The following is a 12853-nucleotide window of genomic DNA, read 5'->3' on the forward strand; positions in this document are numbered from 1 at the left end:
TTCCTATCTCAATCGTGATAGCAGATTACAACTGTAAATTATATTCTTACTAGGACTTATAACTCTCAACAATAAGCATATCCCCTACATCTCTGTGGTAAATTAACATATTGTAGGCATTAAACACGTAACCCATAAGGTACACAAATCATACGGGTACTCTTGTCCAATATAAATTTATGATAATTTGACTATAGCATATTTATCCTTCACTTCTCAGATCTCAGTTAAAATCATATAAATCATGCAATTAGTGGCCAATTAATCACAAGCATTAAACACAAGTCAAACAATTCAAAATATTGATAGGAAATTCATAAAATTTGCATTAGATAATCATAAGGTTTCAAGAAGAATCCATTAACACTCTAAATAAGAAATTAGTACATGATAAACATAATCAAATCCATCAAACTAAATATAAACATCACTACAAGAGAAAGTAAAAGAAGAAGAAGAAGAATGATAAGAATTAGGTTATCTCCAATCTTTTCCTCTGTAGAGTGTTTTCTTGAGTCTCTCCTTAGGGTTCTCCTTCAAAAATCATCATAATGTTGCTTATATAGTAGTTTGTGTTTTGAATGTAAAATTCCACTTTTGCCCCTACTTAAAATGCCCCAATTCGCACTGTGACTGTCTTAGGCACCATTGCCCCATAATGAAGTGCTGCGGCCCGTGTCCAAGAATCAAAATCCATCTCGTCTCTGCCTCGACAAGTGTTGCGGCTCAAATGCAGGTGCGCCACAAATCTAATTCCCCAATCAATGGTTTCGCAGCTCTAATTCCCCCATCAATGGCACTGCGACCCTCAACTTCTCCAGGTTTTGCCGTCTCTGTCTAATCGCAGCACCGCGACCCTTAATCCCAGCGTCGCGACTCAAATTGTCTTTTTTTTTCACAAAATCTCATCTTCTCGAGGCCAAACACGGTGCATTTCTCCATTTTTCATAGATCTTGAAATATTATCAAACACAGGCAACAAAAACGTTATACTGCACAAATATAACTAAACAAGCTCAAAACTTCCCTAAAACACTATAAAATTACTCTATCAAACTCCCCCAAACTTAACTTTTACTCGTCCTCGAGTAAAACCTATCGACACTTTCTAAAAAAACTAACGAACACACATGACTAAAGTTATAACCTATCAATCTTCAACATAAGAAACACCATGCAATACAAGCTCAGAATTTTTCAACTGCATTTTATCCAGAATTTTAGCAAAATTAATTCAGTAATCAACTTCAATCATTGCTACACCAATCAGCCTTTACCAATAAATAACACATAATCTCAATACCATATACATGTCAAATCTTCCAAATCATTCCATCAAAACCAAGTATTTCATATGCTTGCATTATTCATCATTCTCCCCTTATATGATAACACATGCTCAAGAATCAAAATGACTTTTTAAGCATATAACAAAAGGCTTAGGTTGAGGTAGGTAAATAAAAAGTCATTTAGGCTCACATATACCATAAGTACACAACTCAAACAAACCATTATTTTTCAACTTGAAAACCCACAAACAATCCCCAAATTTCCTACTTTGAGAGCATTCATACTTCTGAATTTTTTTTTCTTTTTCATTTTCTAATGATACTACACTCCCCTAAACTTATTTCTTTATATTCTTATTTGGAGTGTAGTTCATTTGTCAAATTTTTTTCTTTTTCACTCTCAGTATATATTTTTTTCTTTTATTGTCATTAATACAATTTTCCACATTAATCCCATTACAACTCCTTCCCCCACACTTTTCATATGCTCATGGTATATCAAAGGGAAAGATAAATAACAATGTTTCAAAAAGACAAATGTCAACAACAAAAGAATCATGTTCGGCTTAAAAATTGGGTAACTAGGGATTTAATACATTAAGGTTGGCTTGAAAGGCTTAATCGTTCTAAAGAATTTCCTAAATCATCTTCCTAAGCATGCCTCATTCCAATTTCAGCTAAATCAACAAACTATGCAAGGTCTAAAATATTTTTTAAATCTCAATCCACAAACCCACTTAACATGCATATACTAAAGGGTTATAAGAAATTTATTAATTAAGGCTATCATGGAAATTAAAAACTCAGTTCAAAGCTCATCACAAAATTAACCTCACCGAGCACACAGATTCACACAATTTTGAAATCATCACTAATATCACATGGTCAACAGCACCATCGACTTCCAAACAACTTTATTTACAACCAACAACTAAAAACATGAAAAACAACTAAATAACAAACTAAAAGCAAAGTAAACTCCTCCCAAAACTTAAATAACACATTTTCCCCCAATGTGACACAAAAAGAATAAGGGAGGAGGACTTACGAAAACACGCACCACATCAGTATGGTGGATTTTTTTTAGGGTAGGCGCACCGTGGCTCATTTTTTGGGCGTCGCCGCGCTTGGACTTCATAATAAATTTGGTGGCTCTCTAACTTCACAAGGGCAGCATCTATAATAGTGGGTGCAGCGACTCAAAATAGCCTGCGTGATTTTTTTTTCACGATTTCCATGGTACATGAATGATAAATTAAAATCTAAAATTATAAAATCATAAAAAAATTAAAATTCAACATAGAAAAATTGTCCAAACTTAAACAAAGTAACAAAACAATAAGAAGATTTGATGCCTCCCAAAGGCGTTGTCGTTAACCTTATTTAGCCAGACGTTGAACCTCTTCTTCAAAATTGACCCGGTTCTAATCCACCAATTAAATAATTCTGCACATTAAACACCAATGAAGGGACTTGATTTTTAAAATTGAGAAAATTAAGAGTCCCTACATCCTCATCTGTCATCTTTCCATAAAAAATCTTACGCATTTTATGACGAATAGAACGAGTGCCCTCTTGAGTTTTTACCTTCTTATTTTTCATACTTGTAGGACTCATATCGACATCTACTGTATCAATTCTACAACAAGCATGAATTTTAGTTGCTACAAACACCTTAAACATCACTTCCTCTTTTTGCACTCGCAATTATAATTCTCCTTTTTACACACCAATTAATGCTCTCCCAATAGCTAAAAAATGGCCTCCCAAGGATAATTGGAATATTTTTATCTTCCTCTATATCAAGAATAATAAAATCAATAGGGAAGATAAATTTGTCCACCTTTACTAGTACATCCTCAATCACTCCATGAGGGCGTTTGACTGAGCGATCCGCCATCTGAAGCATCATAGTTGTTGGCTCAGCATCTCCAAATTTTAGTTTTCGATAAATGGATAGAGGCATTAAATTCATAGTTTCCTCTAAATCACAAAGTGCTCGATCAAAAACCACATTCCCTATGGTACATGGAATTGTGAAACTACCCGGATCTTTAAGCTTAGGAGGTAGCTTCTTTTGGAGTATTGCGTTGCCCTCCTCAATAAGTGCCACCGTCTCATAATTCTCCAATTTACTTTTCTTTGATAGGATCTCCCTCATAAATTTAACATAACTTGGCATTTGTTCAAGTGCCTCAGCAAACGGGATATTGATGTGTAGCTTTCCAAAGATATCCAGAAATTTTGAAAATTGCTGGTCAAGCTTATTATTTCGAAGCCTTTACGCATATGGAATCTTGATATGGTGATCTATGCCTATTCCAGGCCGCTTCTTCTCAAGGTTCTCAGTAACCTCTTCTTCTACTTTACCCTTATTCTTATAAATCATTTTTGGCTCTTTTAACTCCTTACCACTCCTCAAAGATATTTCATTGCACTACTCTTTTGGGTTTTCCTCAGTAGTGTTTGGTAAGTTCCCTTGAGCATGGTTTGTGTCATTTAAGTAGCCAATTGACCAATCTGAGTCTCCAAACTCTTGATAGATGCCCTTGTCTCAGTCATAAACTGGTTTAGTACATCAGGTTGTACTTCAGGTTGCTTCATGGGAAGTGGTTGCTGTGGTGGTCTATTATGTGGTTGATAGAACCCAGGAGGAGGTAGTTGATAAGATTTTTGGGGTTGATGGAAAGGCTGATTGTTTTGTGGGAAAGGCTACTGTGATTCTTGATTATTTTTCCATGAGAAGTTAGGATGGTTCTTCCACCCTTGGTTGTGACATGGAATAAGGGTTATTAGCTAGCCTTTGAAAATTCCCTATGGCTTGCACTTGTTCCATTGACATATTATTCATATACATGGCAGGACACTGATTAAATGGATGAGCACTCCCACATGCCTCACATAAACTTTGTAGTTGCAGTTTGCTCTGTTGTAACTGTTTCGTAAAAGTTGCCACTTGAGCTATAAGCATTGAGATGGCATCTAATTCAATCATCCCAGCTACCTTCTCTGTATTTTTCCTCTCTATAGGCCAATGGTAGTTTTTCATGGCCATCTCTTCCAGTAATTCGTATGATTCATTATCATTCTTGCTAATGAAAGCACCCCCACCTATTGCATCAATTATGGTACGAGTAGTACCATTTAGCCCATTGTAAAAATTATGTACCAACATCCACTTCTCTATACTATGATGAAGGCACTTCCTTAACAACTCTTTAAATCTCTCCCATGCATCATATAATGATTCCCCTTCCATATGGTAGAAATTATTAATTTGCCCTCTCAACTTTGCAGCTTTTGCTGGAAGGAAAAGCTTTACAAGGAACTTCTGGGCTAGTTCCTCCCATGTTGTAATAGAATTTTCTTGCAATGAAATTAACACAACTCTTTGCTTCATCTCCTAATGAAAATGGGGAAAGTCTCAGTCGGATAGCATCGTCACTCACCCCATTCATCTTAAAAGTTGCACACAGCTCCGGAAAATTGGCTATGTGCAAGTTGGGATCTTCAGTAGGCAACCCTCCCAATTGAATGGTGGACTACACTATTTGCAATATTGTCGACTTGATCTCAAAGTTATTAGTAGAAACTGGGGGGTGTCTGATGCATGAATGCACTCCCGTGACAGTGGGAAGCACATAATCTCTAATCGTCCTTGGTCCTTGTTCCACTGAGACCTCTGGTACATTAGGAATCTCAACAGCAGCTGCTGCCCTTGGAATATCATTCGCCACATTGTTGGCTACGTTCCACTGATTGTTAGCCATGGAAAATTCTAGCCTCCTCTTAATCTTTCGCTTTTGTCTACAAGTTCTTTCAACTTCAAGATCTACTCGTACCGATTCCTTTTGTCTACTACGTCGCATATACCAATGTTTCTTGAAAGCACAATATTAGACACAAACCGAATTAGAATGGTAAATAACAAAACCAAGTTAGAATAAAAATCAACTATGTTGATATTATAATACATTCCCCGACAATGACGCCAAAAACTTGTTGTAGAAATTATGTACGCAAGTATATGCAATCACAAACAAGTAATAAAATAGTAAGTAGAGTATCATTCCCATGAGGACTGTTGCTAATTACCAAGAATCAATCTTTATTTCTAATTGATTTGACGAATAATGAATATAGAATTCACTAAACTAAAAGCAATAAATAATTAATGAGAAAAATAGAGAACTCAATAATAAATATATTAATTCAATGGATAAAGATATAGAGTTATTAACTTCATCAACTATCCACCTATGCCTCTCTATTGTGAATTTAAGAATTCCTATCTCAATCGTGACAGCAGATTACAACTGTAAATTATATTCTTACTAGGACTTATAACTCTCAACAATAAGTAAATCTCCTACATCTCTGTGGTAAATTAACATATTGCAGGCATTAAACACGTAACCCATAAGGTACACAAATCATACGGGTACTGTCGTCCAATATAAATTTACGATTATTTGACTATAGCATATTTATCCTTCACTTCTCTGATCTCAGTTAAAATTATATAAATCATGCAATTAGTGGCCAATTAATCACAAGCATTAAACACAACTCAAACAATTAACAATATTGATAGGAAATTCATTAAAACTGCATTAGATAAACATAAGGTTTCAAGAAGAATCCATTAACACTCTAAATAAGAAATTACTTCATAATATACATAATCAATCCATCAAACTAAATATAAACATCACTACAAGAGAAAGTAAAAGAAGAAGAAGAAGAATGATAGAACTAGTTGATCTTCAAGCTTTTTTCCTCCACAAAGTGTTTTTTTGAGTCTCTCCTTAGGGTTCTCCTCCAAAAATCCTCATAATGTTGCTTATATAGTAGTTTGTGTTTTGAATGTAAAATTCCACTTTTGCCCATGCTTAAAATTCCCTAATTTTCACTTTAACCATCTCAGACTCCACGACCCCATAATGAAGCACCATGACCCATGTCCAAGAATCGAAATCCATCTCGTCTCTGCCTCGACAAGCATCGCGATTCAAATGCAGGTGCGTTGTGACTCTAATTCTCCAATCAATGGCGTCGTGGCCCTTGACTTCTCAAGATTTGGCCGTCTCTGTCTAATCACAACGCCACGGCCCTTAATCCTAGCCCCTCGACTCAAATTGCCTTTTTTTTCTTCACCAAATCGCATCTTCTCGAGGCCAAACACTGTCCAATTCTCCATTTTCCATAGATCTTGACATATTATCAAACACAGGCAACAAAAGCGTCATACTACACAAACATAACTAAATAAACTCAAAAATTCCCTAAAAAAAAAATCTCTAAAACACTATAAAAACTACTCTGTAAAGGTCCTCTCGAATCCACCTGTAACGACCCAAATTCACCAATTAGGCTTAAGGCCTTGATTAGTGTGCCTGGAGGGCATAATGGGAATTATGTGTGGTTTTAATGATTTAGATGCATGATTATGATGATTATGATTTAAAGCATGTTATGTGACTACTTGAATATTTGAGATGCATGACTATGTGTGTTAGTATGCATATAGGCCCTGATTAGGTTAGAAGGGCATAATCGTAATTTTGGCCATTATGGGCATAACTGCTTTGATATATGTGATAATTATCGAGACCGCATTATTATGTGGATATATATGTGATCCGTGACTCAAGACGATCCTAGTGAGCAAAGTAGCGGAAAAGTCATAGCGGGGGCTTATACCCGGCTCGGGGTGAGCTTAGGGGTATAAATGGGAGTCTGGCGGATATATTGGAGTCTATTTTGACATTGAGGAATACCCTTGGTGATTAATTAGGTATCGGGAATTAAGCGGGAAATAGTAGAGACACTCGAGGAATTAGCGGGAAGTGGGTAAAATGACTAAGATACCCTTAAGTGGGCTAAAGGGGGGTTAGAATTAATAGGGAGGGTATAATGGTCATTTTCTTTATAGAAGTTAAATTATACTAAGGCTTTATGTTAGTGGAATTTGTAGAATATCAAAGAAGTCTGAAAAAGAAGGAAAAGGAAGGGAAAAGAAAGAGGAAAAAACAGAGAGAGTTTCTCTGAGTCGGTTCAGGCTTTCTTCATCTGTTTCTTGAGGACTTTTTGGAGTAAAGCTCAGAGGAGAGCTAGGGTAACTAAACATCAAGGATCTTGACCTAAGACTGAGGAGTTGACAGAGGTTTAGCAAGGGTTCAGCAACACTTGAGGTAAGACTTAGAATTCTTCAGTTTCAGTTTCTGGTTTTTGAGTTGTGGTGCTTAAGTTGAAATTGGGTGGAACCTTAGGGAATTCAGACTTAAGGCTGAGGAGGAGCAAGCCAAAGGAGTCTAGAAGCAGTTTGTGGTCGAAATTCTATCAAAGGTATAAGGTCTAAACTCTAAACTTTGATGTTCAGCTGGTTTTTATTGGGTTTTAGAGCTTAGGAGTGGCTATGGTGAATTCTGAGTTTGTGGATGCATGTGCTTGGGTTTTAGGTGTTTGGGGTGCTTGGGATGAGTGGAGTGTGTTCATGAGGTTGTTTTTAAGTTTGGGTAAGAGTTGGAAGAGGTTTGGTTGAGGTTGGTTCGAGAAAATCGCAGAAGTGAAATTTTGGTGCTGGGCTGTCTGTGACTAGCGCTACAGCGCTAGCCTTTGGGCGCTGTAGCGCTAGGCCATTATGCTGAGGGGAATTTGGCTTCTGTCTGTAGCACTGTAGCACCCTCCCAAGAGCGCTGTAGCGCTACCCTGCCTTCTGAAGGGGATTTTAGGGTTATTTGCAAGGATTTTTGACCTAAGGTTTGGGGTTTGGTTCCATCACCTTGTTTGGTGGAACTAGGACATCCCGGGGGCTCGGGATTGGCCCCGGGACTAGGTTTTGAACTTGAGGGTTGATGATGACTTTGGCCATGATTGTGTTTAGGTGAGCGCTAGGGCTCGAGGGAGATCGTGCTCAAGGAGTCGAGGGATCAAAGCTATTGAATTGAAAGGTAAGAAAATTGCACCCGGTTATATGATTGTGATGGGACTAAGTGCTCCTGAGAACTGTATCGTGTCAATGTTGGTATCACGCCATGGGACATGTAAAAGCGGCCTAAGAGTGTCGTACATACTATTAGCGCAAAGAGCGCAATTTGGCCACTGGGAGCCATGAACACTAGGATAACGGAGGGAGCAGCCTGTGAGCGCTAGCCCTGGTTATCGTCTATAAACTGTGCAGGTTATGAATTGATATGCTTAGTATGTGGAATACTTTACTATATTGAATGGTTATTTGACTGAGGCTATGTGATGCAATGTGAGATATTGACTTGACTGCTAAATGCTTATGCTCTGTTGTTGTTGTGTTTTCTTGCTGGGCCTTGGCTCACGGGTGCTACGTGGTGCAGGTAAAGGCAAGGGCAAGCTGGACCAAGCCTGAGGTAGAGAGCTCCGAGGTGAAATGTACATAGCCAGCTGTTCGATCACCACGATCGAGGAGTGGACCAGGACAGGGATTACCTAACTGCTTATTTTGCCTTAGTATGGCTGGTTATTGTATCTGAGTCTCACAACCTTTGTAAACGATCTTTAAACTTGTATTTTTGGGATCCCGTGTAACCAGATAATGTCTCTTAATGAAAAGTGTGGCTTTTGAGACCAAAACACTTTAACCCTAGTACCTTTGTAGCTTCTACAACACGATTCTAATTAAATGACTTGATTAGCAAGTCTGGCACTTTATAAACACACCGTGTAACGGTCTTGGCTATCCAGGGCGTTACACCACCACTGCCTCAGCCAACCGCTCAGGTACCATGTAATAACTCTGTGTTACTGCCAAGTCGTGAAATCAGAGTAGACAATGGGCGTGCTAATCTGGTCTGTTCAATTGAGACATAGGGTTGCTTGACTGATAAGGCATCCTCCCTCATGTATTCGTCATCCAACACCACCACACCCACAGAGGAATGCTCTAGGGTGTGAAAATGAAAGGAGGCATTCTTTAAATATAGAGACACATATGCCCCGCGATCTCGTGCTAATATTCCAGCTCGTCGACCTTAACCACGAGCAGTAAGCTTCATGGATGGTAGTTATTGGATGGAGAGCCATCGTGGGAGCAGGATTGGGAATTCCCGTAACGTGAATTCCTGTAGTAATGAAAGCGATCTGAAAAATTAGTTGAGTTCGGCTCAAAGCTTGCGCTCCAATCCACAATCTGACCTGCGTGATCATCTAAACTTGCAAAGATGACAGTCAGCTCATCATAATGATCTGAGCTATACTCAAAACAGGGATGATCCGTCCATCGTGCGTGACAATGGGAATGCCCCGCCTAACCGAGCTCAAGCTTTGAGGAACAATAACCCCCTGAACACGCACAATAGGATGGGAGCTGGTAACCAGCTCCCAAAAAACCTAGAGATGAAGGATCCAACCCTCGAACAACTGGCTCTAATCGAGGAGCAAATGAAGAGGCTATTGTCTGGAAAAAAAATATAGATGATTGCAATTCCAATGAGGATCTCGAGCCTTTTCCTCCTCATATCGCAGCAGCTCCATATCCTATTGGCTTCAAGAAGCCAACTATGCCTACATATAACGAAACCACTGATCCATCCAACCACATTGGGACCTTCAATACTCTGATGATGGCCCAAAATGGGAGCCTCGACCTGCGGTGTGTTCTATTCCCAACTACATTGATCGGACCAGCCAAGTTGTGGTTCAACAAGTATAAGAAACACTCAATCACCTCCTGTAAAAAGTTGTCCTCCGAGTTCAAGAGACAGTTCTGAGCTGCCAAAGAGGTTCATATAGAGGCTGACTCACTGGCCAACATTAAGCAATGACCCGGTGAGTCCCTAAAGGCCTACCTCAATTAGTTTACTAATGTAGCGGCCCAAGCTAGAGACGCTAATGATAGTGCCAAGCTCATGGCCATGAGAACATGAATCACTGCAGGAGGAGATTTATGGAAAGAGATCCAAAGGAAAGGAGTGAAAAGTGTAGATGAATTCTTGGCTTAAGCTTAAGAGTGGATAAACCAAGATGAGGTGGAATTTGCTGTCACAGGAACTAGCCGAACCCTCGTTCAACTCGCTGGGGTGGTGGCAGATGCTGCAATTACGACTCAACTAGCTACCCATAATAACCAGGCGGGGGATAATAAACAAAAAAGGGAATGGTGAAGGCGATCAGAACGAGTCCAAGAAAAATAAGCATGGGGATAAATATACCTCCATCTACACCACCTATACTTATTTAACAGTTATGCGAGAGCACATTTATTTAGCTAATTCTACTCGCCTTCTAGAGAAGAATCTCGAGCCCATGAAGCATCAAAGGGCGAAGATAGACCCAACTAAATTATGTTGATACCACAATGATATTGGCCACAACACAGAGGATTGTCGTTAGTTAAAAGATGAGATCGAGACTTTCATTCGGCCTGGACCGTTAGCTCAATACACTCGGAACAGGGTAGCTCCTAATCAACAGGCGTGGTAGAACCTTTGACCAGCTAAGGATAACCTAGTCAATCCAGCACAAGCTCAATTTGCTCAAGGAAATCAGATCATCCCTCCTCCTGTTGAAGGGAGGGACATAGCCACTATGGCAGGGGGACCTCATTTGGTAGGAACGAGCAGTGGAACCCAGAAGAGATATATCCAAGAGCTGAAAACACATGATGGCACTGAGTTTGTTCCGGAGCAAAGGTTATCTAAACAACAATGATTGGATAAACAACCAATCATTTTTACAGAAGAAGACACTAGACATGTCCAATTCCCTCATAATGATCCGTTGGTGATAACTATTCAGCTTGCTAACCGGAGGGTGCATCGAATACTGATTGACAATGGGAGCTCCGTGAATGTGCTATTTAGGTCCACCCTTGAAAAGATGGGGCTATCTGTAGCCGATCTCAAGGCAAACTCTATAACCCTTTATGGATTTTTAGGAGAGGGGATGGCAGCCATAGGAACAATCAAGCTCGTAGTAACATTGGGTGAGGAGACATGAGTTGTTGCTAAGATGCTTGAGTTCGTAGTAATTGAATGTTTGGCCGCCTACAATGCAATCTTGGGGAGACCTATGTTGATGGCATTTGAAGCTATAACTTCACTTCGCCATTTGGCCATGAAATTTCTATCATCCTCAGGAATATGCATCATGAGGGATATCAACTCGCTTCCAGGGAATGCTATAGAATTGTCGTGAAGGGAAAATCACAACCCAGGCAGCAAGCCATGGTAATAACCGAGGAGAATGAGGAATCTCAAGAAGTCAGAAATAAGGTCGCCCAACTCGAAGAAATTGATCAATGGATCAGGCAAAGAAAGATTTGAGCTCCATGCTCCAAATGAGCTAGAGGAAATCATTTTCGACCTAGAAGTACCTTCAAAAGTAGTAAAGAATGGGAAAAATCTCCGAGCTGAAAGAAAGAAGGAATTGGTCGAGTATTTAAGAAGAAATCTTAACGTCGTTGCTTGGTCGCATGAGGACATGGTGGGAATCAGTCCAAGTGTGATGATGCACACATTAAACCTGGACAAAAATGTGCCTGTGAAGGAGTGGAAATGTAGGCTGTTGGGAAAAGAGATAGGAAAAGCTATGGATGTGGGTTCATTAGGGAGGCTAAATATCCGACCTAGATTTCCATCCCCGTTTGGGTCCCAAAGCCAAATAGAAAGTGGGGGACCTACATCAATTTCTCTGACCTCAACAAGGCATATCCTAAAGATTGTTTGTCACTACTGAGAATAAATCAACTAGTTGACACCACAGCTGACCACGAGCTCATGTCCTTCATGGACACTTATTCTAGATATAACCAGATCGCGATGAACCCTATGGACCAAGAGCACATCAGATTCATGACCGAACATAACGTATACTGCTACAAGGTCATGCCATTCGGGCTAAAGAATGTTGGTGCAACGTATCAAAGGCTAGTCCATAAGATGTTCGTTAACCAAATCGGGAAAAACATGGAGGTGTATGTTTGATGACATGATTGTCAAGTCAAAGACTGCCAATGACCATGTATTGATCTAGAAGAATGTTTTGGTGTGCTGAGAAAATACAACATGAAGTTGAACCCCCAGAAATGTACCTTTAGGGTTTTGTTAGGAAAGTTATTTGGCTTCATTGTCAATAGAAGGGGGATTGAAGCAAAGCCAAAGAAAATCAAGTCGCTATTAGAAATTCCTTCACCAAGGTCACGAACAGATGTATAAAGCCTAACTAGAAAGGTCGCGACCATAAATTGGTTCGTATCAAAGTCCACAGACAAATGTCTTCCCTTCTACAACTTGCTCTGGGGACATAGACGGTTTGAATGGACAGAAGAATGCGAAAATGAATTTGAGGATTTGAAGACTCATCTAGCTGAGCCTCCCGTGTTATCAAACCAATTGTTGGGAAATGTTTATACTTATACCTAGCTGTAACAAAAAACGCAGTCAGCGTTGTGTTAGTTCGAGAAGAAAATCGAACACAGAAACCCGTGTATTATGTGATCAAGAGGCTTCTGAGAGCTAAATCTAGATATCCTCTGATTGAAAAACTCACGTTCTATTTAATACCGACCTCGAGAAAACTCAGGCCATATT

General features: G+C 39.4%; 1 protein-coding gene and 1 non-coding gene across 2 annotated transcripts; one reads left to right on the top strand and one right to left on the bottom strand.

The window, feature by feature from the left end:
- Positions 1-2964: 2964 nt before the first annotated feature.
- On the bottom strand, positions 2965-3450 carry LOC133825523 (uncharacterized). Its single transcript, XM_062258452.1, has one exon. The coding sequence runs from the start codon at positions 3448-3450 to the stop codon at positions 2965-2967; it is 486 nt and encodes a 161-aa protein (XP_062114436.1).
- A 1024-nt stretch (positions 3451-4474) lies between these two features.
- Positions 4475-4581, top strand: LOC133828131 (small nucleolar RNA R71). Its single transcript, XR_009890770.1, has one exon. It is a non-coding gene; the product is annotated as a small nucleolar RNA R71 (small nucleolar RNA).
- The last annotated feature ends 8272 nt before the right edge of the window (positions 4582-12853 follow it).

The sequence above is a fragment of the Humulus lupulus genome, chromosome 3, assembly GCF_963169125.1.
Source record: "Humulus lupulus chromosome 3, drHumLupu1.1, whole genome shotgun sequence".
NCBI classification, from domain to species: Eukaryota; Viridiplantae; Streptophyta; class Magnoliopsida; order Rosales; family Cannabaceae; genus Humulus; species Humulus lupulus.

What these genes read in the sequence shown, in the direction of transcription:
- LOC133825523 (XM_062258452.1), bottom strand. Translation starts at nt 3,450, where the DNA reads ATGAGGGAGATCCTATCAAAGAAAAGTAAATTGGAGAATTATGAGACG.